At 36.5% G+C, this 21,307-nt stretch overlaps 2 protein-coding genes across 2 annotated transcripts; both read left to right on the forward strand.

The window, feature by feature from the left end:
* Window positions 1-2,451: 2,451 nt before the first annotated feature.
* LOC133856911 (protein BRASSINOSTEROID INSENSITIVE 1) lies at window positions 2,452-6,450 on the forward strand. The gene has a single exon (XM_062291957.1). The coding sequence runs from the start codon at window positions 2,606-2,608 to the stop codon at window positions 6,206-6,208; it is 3,603 nt and encodes a 1,200-aa protein (XP_062147941.1). The 5' UTR covers window positions 2,452-2,605; the 3' UTR covers window positions 6,209-6,450.
* A 6,326-nt stretch (window positions 6,451-12,776) lies between these two features.
* Window positions 12,777-17,125, forward strand: LOC133856759 (protein FAR-RED IMPAIRED RESPONSE 1-like). The gene is made up of 4 exons (XM_062291808.1): window positions 12,777-14,195; window positions 14,289-14,402; window positions 14,964-14,993; window positions 16,928-17,125. The coding sequence occupies exons 1-4, from the start codon at window positions 12,777-12,779 to the stop codon at window positions 17,123-17,125; spliced, it is 1,761 nt and encodes a 586-aa protein (XP_062147792.1).
* The last annotated feature ends 4,182 nt before the right edge of the window (window positions 17,126-21,307 follow it).

Genomic DNA, 21,307 nt, shown 5'->3' on the forward strand with positions numbered 1-21,307 from the left:
TATTTTTTTTTTTTAATTTTGGCTACCAGTTCGTATAACAGGTACCAACCAATAACCACTGGTTATTAATAACCGGCTACCCGGTTACTAGAGACGGTTGGCGATTTTGGTCAATCGGCTATCCTGGTTACGGTTATCGGTTTTAGCCAATAAACATTAACTATAACCAAGTTTTCAACCCTAGATGAGCTGAGTATTAAATGTTCAAGTTCGGTTTGTTTAGTTTTTTTTCGAACATAAGTCGAGTTTGACTTTATCACCGAACCAGATAATATATTCAAGATTTGTTCATTTTTTTTTTTTTTAACGAATTCAAACTTGTTCACGAGTTACTCAATTAATTTATTTATTCCATATATGAAGTAAATGTCGCGATTATTTAAAATTTTTTAAAAAAGTAATACTAATTATTAGTTACTTAATTATGGTTAAAATTTATTGTTTGAGTAATTAGATAAATTAACTCAAATCTTAAAGAATTTAGTTTCAATTTTACATGTTTATTTTATAGTATATGTATACATTCATATACATACACAAGCTCACTCATATACACACAAATGTACTTATATCTATATCTAGACTCACAATTACAATAATTCAACTTATATCTATTACATTACAAAGACCATTTTTATTTTATTTTAAAAAAATATATTTAACATGTTCTCATTACAAAATTAAAAATAATAAAAATAAAGTTATACGAGTTTATATGAGTTTATACGAGTCAAGCCGAGCTTATACAAGCCAAACCTTAATTTTTTGTTCAAGCTTTGTTCGTTTAATAAATGAACTGATCCCAAGTCGAGTCCGAGCATGTTCACGAATAAATCTGCTCGCTTACAACCCTACTTACACTTATTTTCACACTATTTTACGTGGTTTTTAAAATTAGCATTGAATTTATGGATCATAACTTTAATAATAATTTTAAAAATCACTTAAATAGGTATGGAAATTGATGTGAAAAAGTGAGTGAGTAGCCTTACTCTTCAAAGTAGAGCAAATTTTTTATTTTTTATTTTTTTTTTCCTGTTAGGTAACGGGAAATATATGAATGATATTTGAAAGTGTAGCTCTCAAGTTTACCGATACATACAAAAAAGAACTCTAAATAAGAGAGGATAAATACTAAAATGGGTTTATGAGACGTTATCTAGTGGTTGTGTTTGTTAAAATTTTTGTAATTTATTATCAGAATGAAGATATTAATAAATAACAAAAAGAAAAAAAAAACATAAAAATAGTTTCCACTCCACATCAAAATACCTTTTTAAATAAAAAAAAATATACTCTTCAAAATACATTATCAAACATACCCGTTATTCTTGACTGCAATCCTTCAAAAAGAAAAATGACAGTTCAAATAGATTTGGAAAAAATAAAGTAAAAAAAAAAACGTGTAATAATAGATGCAGGGGCAGAGCTACCCTGGCCTTGGGGGGCCCCCCCAAGGCTAGGGGTCTCCCCCCAAAAGAAAAAAAATTCCTAAAAAAAATATATTAATTAATTAATTTTATTCCTAAATTTTGTTATTTTTATAGTTTTGGCCCCCCAAATTTTGAATCCAAGCTCCGCCCCTGAATAGGTGGGCAGAAGTTTCTTCCAATTAGATTATATGAATTTTTTTTAATACAATTTATAAAACTGTTATGTTTTTATTGAGTATGTAAAAATTACTTAATTTTTTTTAAAATAATTTTATTAAAAAAATATGTGTATCTTACATACTAAACAACACATAACTATTTATTAGACTGAATTAAAAAAAAAAAAAAATACTCTGATCTAATTTAGAAAACATTTATGTTCATAATAGATGAGTAGAGTACATTGTAATTAGCATGAGGACTCGACGGTGGTAACATTTTCCCTGCTATACTAAAAGAAAAGCACCACTCTCCCTACAAGCTGCCAAAAAAGGAGGAGTTAATTAATCCTCGTTAAGAAAAAGACATTTAATATATTAAGCAAAGGAATCTCCATTAATTGACAGTAATGGACCAATCCTTCATCACACGTACGCGGAAAGCTAGAGAGACAAAGAGACAGTTTTAGAGAGTGAGAGAGAATCAAAGAGAGTGCATGAGGGAAAGAGAGAAAGGCTTCTAAAGAGAGAAACCCCCTTTTTAGCATTAACAAATTAAGCCATCATCCCCTAATCTCAGCTCTTTTGCACACCGCAAAGACAGACAGTGAGAGAGACACAAACACCATAAACAAATCAAAACCAGGTTGTCTTTCGATTAGGATTTTTTTTTTATATTTATTAACCGAATTAGTAATAATTTAAACAATAAATATTGATAGAGAATTACGGAGTACAGAATTGTTGAAAATATCTGTATTTATACTATAAACTTTATAGTAAATAGTGAGAATTGGAGTGTCACATGCCATGTGAGCAACAGCTGTGTACTATCACTTGATAAATACCCTTCTTACCTTCCTTACTCAGACTTTTGACTCCTTTGAACTCTCTCTCTCTCTCTCTCTTACACCAAAACCTACTTTCTCTCAAAGATCAGAGCTTTCTCTAAGCTCTCTCTAATGGCAGCTCTGATAGCCTAAAGACACCTATACTCCCACCACAGCTTCAAAAATGAAACATTTCTGCCCCTCAAACGCCCACTTGTCTCTGTTCCTTCTCTCCCTCACTTTCCTCTCTCTCCAGGCCTCGCCAACTTCCTCCACCACCTCATCCAGCAGAGAAACCCAGCAACTCATCAACTTCAAAGACAGTCTCCCGGACCCGAACGTCCTCTCCAACTGGCTCCTCAACGAAAACCCATGTTTCTTCAGCGGCATTTCCTGCAAAGACTTCGTGGTTTCCTCCATAGACCTCAGCCGCATTCCTCTGCGCACCAACTTCAGCTTAGTTTCCGCCTTACTCCTCTCTCTCGACCACCTCGAAACCCTTTCTCTGAGATCGACCAATCTCAGCGGCGCCGTTTCTTTCAGTCCTGGATCCAAATGTAACACATTGTTGACCGGCTTAGATCTCTCTCAAAACAGCCTCTCCGGCTCACTTTCCGACCTCTCCAACCTGGGTGGTTCTTGCTCCGGCTTGAAATCCCTCAACCTCTCCGGCAATCTCCTCGAGTACAGTTCTTCTTCTTCTTCGAAAGACGCGCCCAAGCTGGATCTCCGGGTTCTTGATCTCTCTTTCAACAAGCTCTCCGGCGCAACCGTTATCCCCTGGCTCTTTCCCGCGGGTTGCAGTAGTTTGCAACGGTTGGCGTTGAAGGGAAACAAGCTCACCGGCGATATAGCAACGCTTTCCAGTTGCAAGACTTTGCAGTACCTGGACCTCTCCTCCAACAATTTTTCTGTGGCTATCCCCCCTTTCGGCGATTGCTTGTCTCTGGAGCACCTCGATATCTCTGCCAACAAGTTCTCCGGCGACGTCGCCGGTGCCCTCTCCTCGTGCGACCACCTCGCCTTCTTGAACATCTCCAGCAACCAGTTCTCGGGTCCCGTTCCGGCGCTCCCGGTGGGGAATCTGCGCCTCCTCTACCTCGCCGTCAACAGATTCCAAGGCGAAATCGCCGCGTGGCTCGGCGGTGCGTGTAGTTCCGGTGGCCTCGTGGAGCTCGACCTCTCGTCCAACAATCTCTCCGGTACGGTCCCTAGCGGTTTGAGCGCTTGTGCGTCGTTAGAGTCATTTGATATATCCGGCAACTTCTTCACCGGTGAACTACCGATCGAAATCTTTGCAAAGATGAGCAACTTGAAGAAGCTGGACTTGTCGTTCAACAACTTCTTCGGACCTTTGCCGGATTCTTTGTCGTCGAAGCTAGTCAAGTTGGAGACGTTGGATCTTAGTGCTAATAACCTTTCCAGCAATATTCCCAGCAGTCTCTGTGAAGCTCCTGATAATATCTTGAAAGAGCTCTTCTTACAGAACAATCGGTTTATTGGGTCGATTCCGGCGAGTTTGAGCAACTGTTCTCAGCTCGTCTCGCTGGATTTGAGCTTCAATTACCTCACCGGAACCATCCCGTCAAGCTTGGGGAGCTTGTCGAAGCTCCGGGACTTGATCATATGGCTGAACCAGCTACATGGGGAAATCCCACAAGAGCTCATGTACATCAAGACGCTGGAGAATCTGATCCTGGATTTCAACCAGCTGACGGGGGAGATTCCTTCCGGGCTGAGCAACTGCACCAGACTAAATTGGATCTCCCTGTCGAACAACCAGTTGAGCGGTGAGATTCCAGGGTGGATTGGGCAGCTGCCGAACCTTGCAATACTCAAGTTGAGTAACAATTCCTTCTCCGGGAGGATTCCGCCGGAGCTTGGAGACTGTAATAGCTTGATATGGTTGGATCTCAATACCAATTACTTGAACGGGACGATCCCACCTGCGCTTTTCAAGCAATCTGGAAATATTGCTGTGAATTCCATAAGCGGGAAGACGTATGTTTATATCAAGAATGATGGGAGTAAGGAGTGTCATGGGGCTGGGAATTTGCTCGAGTTTGCGGGAATCAGGCTTGACCAGAAGAATAGGATTTCCACCAGGAATCCGTGCAATTTCACTAGAGTATATGGAGGTATTACTCAGCCTGAATTTCACCACAATGGGTCTATGATTTTTCTTGATATTTCGCATAATTTGTTGTCGGGTAGTCTTCCAAAGGAGATTGGGAGTATGTTCTATCTCTATATATTGAATTTGGGGCATAACAATTTCTCCGGAACGATTCCACTAGAGCTTGGGGACTTGGCGCATCTTAGCATTCTTGATCTCTCTAGAAATAGGCTTGAAGGAACTATCCCGCAATCCATGACTAAGCTTACCTGGCTTACGGAGATTGATCTGTCGAATAACTATCTTTCTGGAACGATTCCTGGAATGGGTCAGCTTGATACTTTCCCAGCGTCTAAGTTTATGAATAATTCAGGACTCTGTGGGTATCCTCTTCCTTCCTGTACGGCGATTTCAGGTTCGAGTTCAAGTTCCCAGCATCAGAAGTCTCATCGGCGGCAAGCATCCCTTGCAGGGAGCGTGGCAATGGGATTGTTGTTCTCCCTTTTCTGTATCTTTGGTTTGATAATAGTTGCCATTGAAACCAGGAAAAGAAGGAAGAAGAAGGATGCAGCGTTTGAAGGTTATATTGACAGTGGTTCCCACTCCGGCATGGCCAATGTCAGCTGGAAGCTAACTGGTGCCCGGGAAGCGTTGAGCATCAACCTTTCCACATTTGAGAAGCCCCTCCGGAAGCTCACTTTTGCAGATCTTCTTGAAGCAACAAATGGCTTCCACAACGACAGCCTTATAGGCTCCGGCGGTTTTGGCGATGTGTATAAGGCGCAGTTGAAAGACGGAAGCATTGTAGCTATCAAGAAACTAATACATATCAGCGGACAGGGCGATCGGGAATTCACTGCTGAAATGGAAACCATTGGGAAAATCAAGCACAGGAACCTCGTCCCTCTTCTGGGATACTGCAAGGTAGGAGAAGAAAGGCTCTTGGTTTATGAGTACATGAAGTATGGAAGCTTAGAAGATGTTCTACACGACCCGAAGAAAGCCGGGATCAAGCTGAACTGGTCTGTGAGGAGAAAGATAGCCATTGGGGCTGCGAGGGGATTGGCTTTTCTACACAATTGCATCCCACATATCATTCACAGGGACATGAAATCGAGCAATGTCCTGCTTGATGAAAACTTGGAAGCCAGAGTCTCTGATTTTGGAATGGCCAGGCTTATGAGCGCAATGGATACCCATTTGAGTGTCAGCACTCTAGCAGGAACTCCCGGCTATGTCCCTCCAGAATACTATCAGAGCTTCAGATGCTCCACAAAAGGCGATGTCTACAGTTATGGCGTAGTTTTGCTTGAGCTGCTAACGGGGAAACGACCGACGGATTCGGCTGATTTTGGGGACAACAATCTTGTGGGGTGGGTGAAACAGCATGCCAAGCTGAAAATAAGTGATGTATTTGATCCGGAGCTCATGAAAGAGGATTCCAGCCTTGAGATAGAGCTTTTACAACACCTCAAGGTCGCCTGCGCTTGCTTGGATGATCGGCCGTGGCGGCGGCCTTCAATGATTCAAGTCATGGCAATGTTCAAGGAAATCCAGGCAGGGTCTGAGATTGACTCTCAGTCTACCATTGCCACCGAAGATGGATGTTTCAGTGCAATTGAAATGGTAGAGATGACCATAAAGGAAGCCCCTGAACCAATCAAGCAGTAGGTGAACAGTTTCAAGTTCAACGAATTTTCAAGAGCATTCTTTGGAATTAAGAAAGAAGAAAAGAAGGTGGAGATGATTTTTGTCATCTCCCCCAATTTTTTTCCCTCTTCTTAGGCATCATTTCAAATGGCATAAAAAAACTACTTCTGTATCTTTTACCATTTAATGTATGTAATCTTGTTATTTATACATAGAAGGGTTGTTAACTTTGTTATAAAACGTGTATATAAACAGTTTCAGTAGCCGTGCTGCTTTGGTTCTTTAGATTTTTCTCTTCATAAGTGAAGTTTTCCTTCAGATATATAATCCTCCAAAGGTGCTGTTGGATCTGTTACCCTAGTGATGGTGACTGAGTGGAGGGTTTTTTTGGCCCTTTCTTCAGCCTGCTTGATTTGTTTTCTTCCTCTCGTTTTGTGATGCTCCAACTTTTATTCCAATTTTCTAATAATTTTTCATGCCAATAACTAACACAAATTATTATTTTTCTCCACTTTCATCTTCTTTCTTTGTTTTCATTGGTGATCTCTCTCCTTTCCCAAAATGATCTCCACCATGATTGCTTAGAAGCCATGAGCCACCCTTCTTCCATAGTTTTGTGGGATTTGGTTTATGTTAAACTTTAATGCCTAAAAACCAGAAAAGCAGAAGCTACAATCAATGATGAAAGGACAATTAGTAATGCTACACACTACAATTTTATTTCACAATGCTGACATGACAATATACTTTACCCAACCTCTTCTGTGATACTTCTCGTTACTGATAAAGATTTTCCAAATACTAGTTTTAGATTCAAACCTTCTCTAATTCGCGAATTCCTATTTTCTTTCCGAGCGAATTGTTTCACTATTTTTCAAATAAAGCACAAATAGTTTTTTTTTTTTTTTTTTTTTTGGTTAAATCAATCTTTTTCATTTTTGTTTTCAGTTTGTAGTTTTTAAAACAAAAACAAAAACAAACAACGAAAACACAAAATACTCGAAACTATATTCACCGTTATGTCACATCATCACATTTTTTCAAATAAAAAACAAAAAGTATCCTCCAAAAAGCATTAACAAACGACTTGTCCGGTTCATTTGATAAAACTTTTTAGAAGATGTATTTTGGTTAAAAAGATGTTCAAATGTAATATAAAAGTGAAAATAGTTTTAAGTGTTCTGTGTTTAGAGTTATTTGTTAATGCTTTTATTTTTTTTTTGTTCAAAAAAATATCGTTATTTATTTTTTTTCTATTCCTATCTCTATGGCATTCCAAGAATTAAGGCAACTTCAATTTTTTATATATATATATATATTGGTTTGGCCAGGAGGAGTGGACCATTTTCCCTTTGAACCCTAGTATCTACTCCTTAGAGCCCTGAAATTGTGTCATTCACCATTCACAGCCATAGCTGGACCATCTAAAATTAAGTCCCAATCTCATAATTGCAAATTGTACGCACCAAATTGGCATGCTCATAAGTGTCCACAATCAATCTTGGATTCCCTATTTTCCTCCTTTCTATATAAACTAATAAACAATAAAATTTTGTCTCTGTTCCATCGACAGTGTGCATCACACGTGCTCTTGACCTCGTAATCAATTTTTCTCTCTCTCTCTCTCTTTTTTTTTTTTTTTGTTCTATGAAAATGTGTGCCTCTTTTTTAAGCATGCAATAAACTAACAAAAAGATATTATATTCTAATTTGTTGCCCTAGATGAACACTATCAACTTGTTGCTTGAGATCTTGACTTTTAGCCAGTTCTAAAATTATCACCCCAAGTCACATGGTCAGGGCACATTGTTTAAAATGTCTTTTGGATGACATAAGTTATGTAGTTAGTAATTTAATTATACGGGTCGATGGATCTGATTCGTTTAATTAAAATGAGAAAGATTAGGATTGATCTATATAATTCCAAGAGAGTGGCTTAGTGGATAGGCTTGCGGCTTCGAGGGAATATTACCTCCCGAGGTCTCAAGTTTGAATCCACCTAGGTGCTACCACCCTCTTGGGGCTAGCCATTCGGACATAGCCCGTGTTTCAAGCTCTCCATGAGGATAGTGGCGGTTCTTATGGGGTACAGGGATTAGTTTATGGATCTAAGTTGGGCCTCTATGCTCAGTAATGCTAGCCTTTGGGTCAACGATTCTGAGGTACTGTTAAGCTATTAGTGAAATATGATACCCTAATAAAAAAAAAAATATTAATTTATATAATTTTATATATATGTCTCAATATAATTTGAACTTGATATGGAAATATGAATTATCATCTCTAATTTCAATAGCTGAACTGGATTTAAATTGAAAAGGTCTTCCATTTTGGTAGGTCAAATTTGTGTTCTGCATGAAATTCAAGTCCTATTATTAGAAGAAAAATGGGACAACCGACTTTAAATTAAAGTCCATTACCTTTTCCAACGATTGGGGAAAAGTAATAACATTTGTATGATAAAAAGAACCTTTTAACAAAATAAAAAAGAATTAGTTTGGTATTTTTTTATTAGAAGAAATATTGGAAATAAATTAAAAGAAATTGAAGAGCAATATTAGTAATGTCGGATAAAATCAAAATTTTTCATCAAAATGAGTCAAAAGTATGAATGAAGAGTTAAGGGTGTGTTTGAGATTGCAATTTCGTAGATAAAAATTAGGATTTTAAATTAAATCACAAAAAATGAATCGTTTATGAATTGTTTTTTTAAAAAAATAGCAATTTGAAAACGCAAAAAACTGCGTTTTTAAAAAAAAAATACCTCATTGCTTGCGATTTAAAAACGCAGTTTTAAGAGTGATTTTATCAAACACTTTACTGCGTTTTTAAAAAATTACTTTTTAAAATTGCAAACCCAAACAAACCCTAAGCTTAGGGTGCGTTTGAGATTGCAATTTTGTAAATAAAAAGTGTGATTTTAAATCAAATCATAGAAAATGAATCCTTTGAGAATTGTGTTTTAAAAAAATTGCGATTTGAAAATGTCGAAAACCATTTTTTCAAATTGCAGGCAAGTGGGTGTTTTTTTGAAAATGCACAATTTAAAAGGCTAACTTACGATTTCAAATGTCAAACTATGATTTTGCCGAACGCTTAATGCATATATATATATATATATATATATATATATATATATATATATATATATATATATATATATATATATATAGAGTGCATTTGAGATTGTAATTTCGTAGATAAAAAGTGTGATTTTAAACCAAATCGTAGAAAATGAATCGTTTGAGAATTGTGCTTTAAAAAAATTGCGATTTGAAAATGTAGAAGACTGTTTTTTCAAATCGCAGGTAAGGATGTGTTTTTTTGAAAATGCACAATTTTAAAGGCTAATTTATGATTTTAAATGTCAAACTGTGATTTTGCCGAACGCTTATATATATATATATATATATATATATATATATATATGAGTAATGATAGGCAGGGGCCATCTTACCGGCCCCTGCCCGGCCCTTTCCTACGTGGAGAGGGCCATTTTAGTTTTATTGTTTTTTTTTTTTTTTTCAAAAAAAAAAAAATAATAAAAAATTCTTCAATATCTATTCCCATTTTCTTCATTTCAGTTAGCTTCCCCCCATTTTTTCCCTCCCTCTCTCCATCTGCCCATTTTCTTCCCACCGTCGACCGCGAAGAAGGACCCGCCACCGCCGTTCTCCACGCACGACCCGCCACCGCCGTTCTCAACGCACGACCCAACTCCGTTGTTCTTCCAGTTCCCAACTCCGTCGTTCTTCCAGTTCCGGCGGCGACCATTTGTTCTCCACCGTCGTCCTCCACCTCCGGCCAAAACTTAGGGTTCCGGCGACCCATTTCCGGCCCAGAACGACCCCAATTCTGGCTCTGGTACCGATCTCCCCCATTTTTGCGTTTTTTCAGTTGTTTTCAGAGTTGATTTCTTTAGTTCCTTGCTGTGATTTGTGATTTTTTGCTATTGGGTTTCCGGTTATAAAATGCCTTCAGAATGGTATGTCTATGAATTCAAATAATTATCATTGCTGATTGTACCGACCGGAGAAGGCGAAGAAGAAGAAGAAGAAGAAACTCTCCTAGGTAATACCCACTTTCTCTCTGTCTCTGTCTCTGTCTCTATCTTTACGGTTTGGTTCTTTGGTTTCGTTGTTTAGTAATCTCTCTAAATGGGTCGGTGTGTATCGTCAGTACGTACAGCTAGGATTTTCTGTGTAGGTGTGGGAATGTGTGAGATCGGGTTTTGTGGTGATGTTTGGTTGGTGAGAAAGGTTGATGAAAGCGAGAGAAAATGGAAATTGTTGCTGAAATTGGAGTTGTCTATGCTGTTTTTTGGTTCTCTAGAAATGGCAACGAAATTCAAGAGTGAGAGTAAATGTGGAAATTGTTGCTGAAATTGGAGTTGTCTATACTGTTTTTTGGTTCTCTAGAAATGGCAACGAAATTCAAGAGTGAGAGTAAATGTGGAAATTGTTGCTGAAATTGGAGTTGTCTATGCTGTTTTTTGGGCCTCTAGAAATGGCAACGAAATTCAAGAGTGAGAGTAAACGTGAGTCAGGTGGTAGTTGTCATTTAACTCTGATCGGAAATTGTTGCGGAATTTGGTGACATACTTAGTTGCTGATTTTCCATCCTTTTCCTTTGGTTTTTCCACCAACCAACTAGGGCATTAAATTAATCATTGATTTATTTATTCTTCTGCATGTGATGAAAATTTATATGAAATGTGATTGGTGCCAAAAATTAATTATTCAATGTAACTAATACTTGCTCAAATGAACAAGTATTCTGAAGCAAAAGAAAAAGAAAAAGAAAAAATAAACCAAAAGTCACAGACACCCTTCCTTATTTTCTAATCTCCCTCCCTTAAAAACCAACTGCTTTCCTTTTGCAAACTCTGCTGATTAATAAGGAAATTTAGGCTTCTTTTTTAAAAAGAACAAAAAATAAAGTTGAGCTTCATAGATTTTTCTTTTCTCCCCTAAGGCTACAGTTATAAAATTTCCCAATCATATCATTCTTAAATATCCACCTGCATTGAGGGGTTAAATTTTTTTTTTTTTAAAAAACCTGCAAAGCTTTTCAAATGATATTCTGTCAAAATAAATGGACTTGGTAAAATGCTCAAACATGATATGCTGCTTCTTTTGTATCTTTCTGTATTTATGGGTTTTGCAATTGATTTCATTCCTCTGCTAAGCTAAAGAATTTTTTTTTTATTCCTATGATATGTCATAGAAGTTTGCTCATATTGTCTTGTTTTTTGAATTTTCAATTGAAACACTACTCCTTGGATATTAATGGAGGTCATTTAGACAATTCATTTTTCATTAAATTTTGAACGTTGTTGATCTTGTGTTGCTTAAACGCATTTGAAATGGGGGATATATCAAAACACCTGATTGGATATTGTTTGTGGTTTTTTGATTTTTTTATTCCCTCCCCCATTTAATTAGTAACCTGATATTGTTCTTATTTATTGAGTGCTATGTTTCTTGAGTGCTTATATTGTAATTATGAACTAAATGATAATGCATTGATATATATAGTTATTTGTTACAGAAACTTTTAAATGGATTTATCAGAATTGGACTTAATTTCACAACACGAAGATGATTGTTCATTGACAAATATTGAACTTGATGATGTTGTGCCCATCGAAATGGACCCTCAAAATGGTATGTTGGACACTTCATGCTTACCTTTAATTTTTGTAACATTATAAATGTTATTATTTATAGTTGGGTTCTTTACACCATATTTATTTATTTATTTATATATTTCTTTTCATTTTGTGATAGATGGAAATGAAATTGTTGCTAATGACCAATTGAATGATGGTGTGGATAATTGTCGGTCCAAGGCCAAGCTCATAGATGGAGATAAAGTTGTTGAGGAGCCTAAGAACGGTATGCTATTTGGCTCCATAGAGGAAGTCGTTGACTATTATAGGAATTATGGAAAGCAAGCGGGTTTTGGTGTGACACAAAAGAAGAAGAAAAAGTATGAAAATGGAGATGTACATTACACCACTCTGACATGTGCTCGTGGAGGCAAAGCATCATCCAGTTCAAGTAATAACCTTTGCAAGGCTAGCAAAACAAGCAAAACGGGGTGTAAGGCTACTTTGAATGCAACGTTAGTGGATACATCGTGGTATGTGACAAATGTAAATCTAGGGCATAATCACGAATTAAGCCCAGGTAAAGCTAGATACTTTCGGTGCAATAAGAAGTTGGATCCTGCTAGGAAGAGAAAGCTTGATATAGATGATAGAGCTGGAATCCGTACGAATAAAATTTATAACGCACTAGCCGTTGAAGCGGGGGGATATGAGAATCTTACATTTGGAGAGAGAGAGTGTCGCAATTATATTGCGAACTCAAGACGCCTTCGCCTTGGTACAGGAGGTGTCGCAGCACTTCGTGACTATTTCAATAGAATGCGGAAAGTAAATGATGATTTTTATTTTGATATAGATGTGGATGATGAGTGTAGGCTGAGAAATGTGTTTTGGGCTGATGCATGAAGTAGGGCATCATATGAAGATTTTGGTGATGTGGTTACATTTGACACAACATACTTAACCAACAAATACGAAATGCCATTTGCCCCTTTTATGGGAGTAAACCATCATGGTCAATCAATTCTTTTAGGGGCGGCATTAGTTTCAAGTGAGGATACGACGTCATTTGTTTGGTTGTTTGAGGCATGGTTGAAATGCATGAAGGGCCGTGCGCCAATGGCAATTATTACAGATCAAGATAGGGCCATGAAAAATGCTATTAATAAGGTGTTTCCGAATACCTGTCATAGATTTTGTTTATGGCATATACTGAAAAAACTTCCTGAAAAGTTTGGATTACATTCACAATACTATGCCATTAAGAATGCCATACGAAATTGTGTGTATAATTCTCATACATGTGACGAGTTTGATGCATGTTGGCAGAGTATGCTTGAGTGTTATAATCTGGAGGAGAATGCATGGCAGCGTGGTTTATATAGTGAGCGAACATTTTGGGTACCAGCATATTTGAATGATGTATTTTGGGCCGGCATGACTACCACACAACGTAGTGAGAGTATGAATGCCTTTTTTGATGGTTATGTGCAATCGTCCACCTCATTGAAGGAATTTGTGGATCAATACGATAACGCTTTGCGTAGGAAGGTTGAGGTTGAGAATGTTGCTGATTTCGATTCCTTCAATACCACCATTTCATGTGTGAGCTATTGGCCCTTTGAGAAGCAATTCCAAAAAATTTACACCCATGCAAAGTTTAGAGAAGTTCAGAAGGAGATTTCAGAGATTATGTATTGTGGTTCTTCTCTTTTAAAAAGTGAATGTGGAATTCGTACCTATCAGGTGATCGAACGGGTAGAAATTAATGAATCCTATAGGAAAAAAATCGTTTTTAATGTTTGCTACAATGGCCTTGTATGTGAAGTAAATTGTAGTTGTCGTTTGTTTGAATCAAGAGGAATTTTGTGCAAACATGCCATATCCGTGTTGACTTCATTTGAAGATGTGGATTTGTTGCCTGAAAAGTATTTTCTAAATCGATGGAGGAAGGATTTGAAGCGGCCATATAAGTTAATCAAGAGTAGTTATGATCCTTTGAGTGGCAACCCTACTGCAGATCGATATGCTGAACTGAGCAAAAATGTGCTAAAGTTGGCCGCTATTGCAGCACCAAATGTGGATCATTGCATTGAAATACAAAAGTATGTTGATATGCTAATTAAGAAATTTAGCGGTCCAAGCTGTGAACAAAGTCAACTTTCCCAATCACTCCCAAGTGCAAAAGATCTCCCAAGTGCACCTATGATCGATAATGGAGCCATAGATTGTATGGAGGTGGAGGTGTGTAGTCCGCTTGTGGCTCGGACTAAAGGCGCGCGACCATCAATCAAAAAAGTGTCTGTGGTTGAAAAAGTGGTGGGGAAAAAGTCATCAAAAGGAGGAAATAAGAAACAGAGTAACACAAATCCCGAGCAGCGAAGGAAAAGAAAGAAGGTATTCAACTATTCGAAAGTCGTTGTATGTGTACATATTGATGTGTAATTTTAATATTAATTTTAACATTTTTGAATATTTTATTTTTTGAAGACATGCCAAAGATCGCTAGTAGATGAACTGGACACAAGTGAAGATTCGTTGCTTTTTTCAAATGATGTGCAGCATGACCAAGTGATTGAAACACAACATAGTGTACTTACACAGGTGCTGAAAGGAGGGGAAAAAAAGTTTATATACGTGCATTTGATTCATACATGTTGATGAATAGTTTAATTTCATATATATTAATCGTTCGATGTATTTGTTTCAGACGTTTGGGAATTCACAATCGTCATGTATTTTCGAAGGAGATTCTATATACTTGTCGTAAGTGGTAAGGTCTTTTTGATTAAAAAAGTATATCACATTCTCTGACTAGGAAACTTGTTTCCCATTATATTCTTTTCCTGCTTACCCATGTTGGTAGCACATTATTACTCAGGTTTAGTTTAGCTGAGATTTTCGCATCCTCTGTTTCTTACAATGAGAAAAGCTACTGAACGCAATATGAGATGATATTTGTACTTTTTTATTTTTATTTTTTGTTATGGATATGAGATGGTGTCCTATTATAGTATTTGAAAAATCAATTTGCTATATTTTCCAAGCGTGCGTGGAAGTAAATACTGCTACTGCACTTGTTTAATAGTTGCTTTAGTCTTTTAGTTGCACCTTTTTAAGCTGTTATCCCAGTACCCTAACTTTATCTTGATCCTTTATATGCAGATGCTGATGAAGTGGATACAGCAACTTCTGGTAAAGTACATTTCTTTTTTCTTTTAACATAATCAAAGATTTGTTTTTGGTGAGTGAGTTTAAGAGAATCTGTATGGCTTTAGAATTGTGAATTTTCTACATCATGGCGACTGGCGAGGATGGAAGTTTTTGTGGCTTCTTGTTTATTTGGTTTCTTTTGATAATCTACCATTCTATTGGCATTGAATTTTTGGGTGTTTCTGCATTTCAGCTCTTGTTCTACTGTAAGAGTTTAGATACATGTACTGAACCATTATCCCACTTTTTGTTTTCAGGTTTCAATGCTTATTTTAGTTTTTGGTTCTTTTTTCTATGGTGGGGGAAGGAAGAGTATGAGAAGTGATTGACTGGAGATCTATATAATATGCCATTATTGGTTTACCTTGCAAAAAAAATTTAGGCTTTCTTGCTTGCTCTTTTTTAAAGTTTGATTTTCTTTTCTTTTCTTCTCGGATTTGTTTCTTTCCTCTACCATTATTTTGTGTTTCCTAACAAAAGAAAAGAGAAAATTTTAAGAAAATATGTCTTTCCTTCGCAGATTCAAGTGGTGGAAGGAGAGGAGAGCTTGTTTTTAATTTACATCAGTTTTGGGTTAATTTTTTTACTTAATAGACGGAAATTAATAATAGGCATACCAAATGACACATGTCACTTTTAGATACTAAGTTAGAGGGAATTTTTCCAACCTAACTATTTTGAAGGAAATTTTTGTCCTAATTTTATTGTTAGTTTCTAACTTTCTAGGCAAAAATAAACTATATATGAGAATTTCTAGGATTCTTCCATGAAGTCAAAAGTTAAATCTCACATTCTAGTGATCTTAATTATAAAATTTCTTCTTGGAAATTTAGATGTCGAATAGTACTATAGTGGATAAAATTTAGACCAATAATAGATTAGTTTGAATATATACAGTACAGCTTCATGATCATTAATTAATTTCAATGTGAAAAATTATCAATTTGAGATGGGTGAGTTTTTGCCTAATTAATCTATATATATATATGATTTTACCCGCACCCCAAACCACAATGTTAGATCATAACACCCTCAATGACACTGTTCTTATGGTTGAACTTTCCCATGTGTCACAAGGATTGTTTACATTGACCAAAAAACTATCCATCCAAATGACTATCTTATCTTCTTTCTCTAGTGTATTGGAATGTCCTCTTCTCACAAATTGCAATTCAATATTCAAGGATTTGTATACATAGGATAACAAATGCACGAGTTTGGTGCCAGGGTTGGGGGTCTCTGGGCAGTGGGAGTTCTGCCTCTTTTTGTGTATGCTTGTAACTCAGTTATATATAATTATCAGAAAAGCTCTTTTTTTTTTTTTTTTTTAATTGAAAATACACGAGGCGCACTTGGACTAGAGAAATTAGTTGGTTCTGAGTGTGAATTGAATTGCTAGTCTAGTACCTGGTATTGTTGTTTATTTGATTTTTTTTTTTTTTACCTTTTAAGCTTGTTTTCTGTAGTTCAAATAGATGAAAATAATCTGATATGATTTGGGTGTTAACGTTTTTCAGTAGCTTTTTGCACGCTGTAACAGGTTTATTTACTGTTTAGGAATTCTAGGGTTTTTGATTGAGAATTGTAAGAAGAAATTGGAAATAGAAATGGAAAATAGAAGAAATTGAGGAATTATGAAAGAACAAGGAAGAAAATGATATTATATTGAAATTAGGCAAATTCGAGGATGCCTAAAACCTCCATGAGTGGTTCGAGGTACTCCCCCTCCATTTTCAGCCAAAGACTGGATACCAATTTTCATGCCTAAAACATTTAACTAGACTTGTTTATATAGACTCATCTAAGGGCCACTAAACTAATAGGCCACTAAGTAATAGACCATTAACTAATAAGGCCCAAGGCCCATTAACTACTAAGGTGGCCCATTACTAATATATCTGTTACACACGCATTAGTTACTCAGGCGCCAGGCAGAGTTGGAAAGATTGCGCCAGGCAGCAGAGCCTCTGGGTGTTGATCGCCGTACTAACAATGCTGCTCTGGATTTGTTTCAGAACCCAATCTGGAGAAAAACATTCATGTCACCCACTGTTTTTGTGATCATGTCACCCACTGTTTTTGTTAGACTTTTTATGAATACCGCATGCCTTTAGATTTAGTTGTTAATTGTGTATGTATATAAATAGCAGCAATCAAAACCTAAATGATGGGGTATTGGTCTTTTGTTTATTTATTTATTTATTTTCTTTTTCTTCCCATCAAATGAGACGTTGGTTGTGGCGATTACTGATTGGTGTAATGGAGAGGATATTTTGAAGTTAACTTTGGCAAGTGCTCCATTGTAAATGAACTTGAAAATGAATGAAGTCTACGTACATATAGACTTGAAATTGCGAAGAAAAAAGGTTTTTGATAGATGGCCATTTGTTGGCACATGCAAGTTGCAGTTCATCCATATATGGAAGATAAAGAGAGTCCATTGAGTTGTGGGGAAGTTTTGTTTCTTCCCATGTCAATTGAGTTGGTTTGGTGCTCAGAGGGTCCATCCCAAGCAAGTAGTTCGATGGGGTAAGTGAGGTGTTTCATCATTTCAGACGTCTTTGAAATGGAAGCCACAGTCTCTTCTTAGTTCCCTACCACATCCACTCAATTCTTAACAGTAATTTCCTAGTTTTAGGTCTCTAAAACTTACAAAACTCAGTTAAAGAGACCAGCCAAAATCACCCAACAACTAACCAAAAGACCAAAGAAACTGCAGGAACAATTCAATTTAAGACCAAAAGACAACAATTAAGTTTAACATACATTTAGGATATTCGTACAAACAGAAAAAAGTCTCTTACAACTGAATTGTTTTCATAATTTCATTTTAACATCAAGTTAGTATGTCTAGGTTCACTATAACTACAAAAATAAAAGGCTAACAGCAAAATGACAACTAACAACAAAACACGAAACATCTTCTCGTTACGTTGCGCTAATTGTTCCTTACATTTTTTTTCAATCAATTCCTCAACTTTCTCCTCCATTTCTTTCAAATGTTGCGCTAATTGTTCCTTGCATTTTTGTTCAATTAATTTCTCAACTTTGTCATTGTCAGCCTGTCTTCTCTCCTCCATCTCTTTCAGATATTGCGCTAATCCCTTCTCGTATGCAGACATCTTCTTATCAGCCCATTCAAAAAAATCACAATCACCGGCTTTCTGCATGAAAAAAACAAGGGTCAACAAAAATGTCATGAACTACTAACGACGAAATATAACACAAAGCTAATTTCAAAATATAACAAAAATTACCTTGAAGTTATTACATCCATACCACTTTTTGGCGGGATTGGATGTGGTCCAAGAGTACCTTAGACGTGCAGGAATTCCACACTTACATAACGGATGACTGCTTGACAAATCACTTGTTGTAGACATTTACTTGTGCCTAAATTCAGAAGCACATGACATGAGAATTTTCTATATATTGAATTGGGTGGCTAAATATATGTTACTCAAACAAGAAATATACAATCATAACCTTTAGATAAGTGACAAGCTCAGATTCCACCAAAATCCATCTAACATAATAAAAAGAAAAAAAATCCTCAAATTCTACCAATCTTCTATGCATGCGGTTATTAACGAATAACTAGGAGGATCAGAAAATTAAATAAAGAAATAACGAAGCACAAGCACACAAAAACTGATCATATGAAAATCATTTTTTTTTTCTTTAAGATAAGATCATTCCATAATGCTGGACATGTCAAGTACATAAGAGAATATTTGTCAGAAGAAATCATTGAAAAGGATGGGACAAAATTACCGTATCAAGTCTATGCAGTTATACAACATTACAACCATGATCAGCTTGCATAAAAAAGATAAGAGGATGGATGAATTATGTGCTTTTGACTTGTGCAATTAGAGACAGAACAGAAAACATACTTGGCATAGGATGCTTTGAAGTCCAAAGATTTAAACAATACATGTGGAGCGAATTTAATAAGAACAAAAAGGTGGCATGGAAGAAAACCAACTTCTTTCACAAACTATTCAGATTGAAGGCAAATACAATAAGAACAACTTGATGCATGTGATTTAAGATGACCAATTAAATTTTATAATAATAGTAATAAGAAAAACGGCTATGAGTCTGGGCATTTGGCAAAGAAGTTGAGCCAATGAGTATAAGATATCATATGCACAGATGCAATTGTGTGCATGAACATCTCCTCCAATCTTTTTCAGTTATGATTCAACTGCTTTTATTTGTTTGCTAAAGTGCTATAATTATCTCCTAAAATCTTTTCGTCAGACCATAATATATTCAACGAGTAAACATGCTAAAAGGTGTTAAAACTACTGTTTTACAGCATTATTGCTTTTTCTTTGCGCAATGTGAGTCATTTGTTATCTATTTTGACTAGGTACGCAATATACAAAACTCTAACCCTCCATCACTGATACCAAAACGCAGAAGTTTTCCAGAATGCAACTCTGACTGAAAATTGAAGAAATTTAAGATACATAGAGTAAGGAATTGGCTTGTTAAACAAAAATAATGATGAAAATCATATGGAGACTTGGCATACATGACCATGAATAACTTGACTCAGCACAAACTCTCAGATACACCAGCATTGAACTCTCAGATACAATCTAGGTTTCACAATCCACATAACACAAAAAACCACAAATCACAGCAAGGAACTAAAAAACCACAAATCACAGCGAGGAACTAAAAAATCACAGAAAGACCATCAAACAATCAAAAAACCACAAACAATTTCCAACAAATCGGGTACTCTACATGCTTCAAGAAGTTATTAATGAAGAAAAATTTGATCCGAGTTTAAGGATGTCATTCACAGTGCCAGTTAAACAATCAATCTCCTTTACAACAGCAGCCGTGCCTATAGGTTGTTGTGGATGAAGGTTGTTCCACAATGATGTCTACAGAAATTTATATATCATACATTTAATCTGTTGTATGAAACAAAGGAGAAGTATATCTTACATCCAAGGGCAAAGAGAAGTCAAATTTATAAACATCTTTCTTATCCTTTGAGACAGACAAGCATTCAGGGCAATTCTTTAGATGGCTTGCTCATCCCAAAGGATTAGGACCACCTTTTACATCTAACTCCCAAATATCAGCAGTATTAGCAGTGAAATGGTCTACAAAGTTTGGATAAGAGAGGCTTGAAAGAAAACTTTAGCAAGTCCATTAAGCCTACTTGATATCTAATTCATAATCCCACATACAGCGTGAACTCAAGATCCAATCTGGATGTGTAAATCAGCAAATCCAAATCGAAAAAAAAAAAAATTATTTAAATCATCATCCAAAGATGGGGGAGGGAATCAAAAAATAAAAAAACCACAAAAAACCATAAACAATATCCACAAAATCATAATCTCTGGGTGAAAGAGCAATAGAACAGATTAGAAAATAAGGGAGGGTGTCTGTGACTTTTAGTTTTTTTTTTTTCTTTTTCTTCTTCTTTGGGGGGGGGGGGAGGGGTGGGGGGGTTAGTTCCAATGATATTGGTTTCTTTTGCTTCAGAATACTTGTTCATTTGAGCAAGTATTAGTTACATTCAAGGGTGAGTTTGGGCAACATTACAACATCAAATGCAAGTTCATCCACATTTCACACTTATGCAACACCAAAAGAGGGGAGGAATGATGTACTTGTCAGTTTGTCACTGATGAACCCAAAAGAGAATAAAAATTAAAGTGCCCTAATTTGAGGTAGACTACAATTTTATCAGCAATGATAATTATTTAAATTCATATACTTCCATACGAATATGCCAAAAACATTAAATTAAACAAAAGTGAAAAAGCAAGCAACTTTCCCAATTCTAAATTCAGTGATTCCCAAAAGGAAAAAGAGGAATTTAAACGCAGCACTGTGAGAGATTACCTGGAAAGGAAATGAGCTGAACCGAGCTCGATGAGATCCCCAATCAACGCAAAAATCTGCTCCCCCGGTTCAAGGATCTAGAAGCTCAAGCTTTTGGGTATTGGCTTCTGAAGCTTCATGTTTCATAGGGGTTTTTCGGTTTACAATCAATGTTTCACAATCCACATAACACAAACATGTAAGAAGGCATTTTATAACCGAAAACCCAATAGCAAAAAATCACAAATCACAGCAAGGAACTAAAGAAAGCAACTCTGAAAATAACTGAAAAAACGCAAAAATGGGGGAGATCGGTACCAGAGCCGGAAATGGGGGAAATTTGGGCCGGAAATGGGTCGCCGGAACCTTAAGTTTTGGCTGGAGGTGGAGAACGACGGTGGAGAACGAATGGTCACCGCCGGAACTGGAAGAACGAC

Source organism: Alnus glutinosa, chromosome 14, assembly GCF_958979055.1.
Source record: "Alnus glutinosa chromosome 14, dhAlnGlut1.1, whole genome shotgun sequence".
In the NCBI taxonomy this organism is placed as follows: domain Eukaryota; kingdom Viridiplantae; phylum Streptophyta; class Magnoliopsida; order Fagales; family Betulaceae; genus Alnus; species Alnus glutinosa.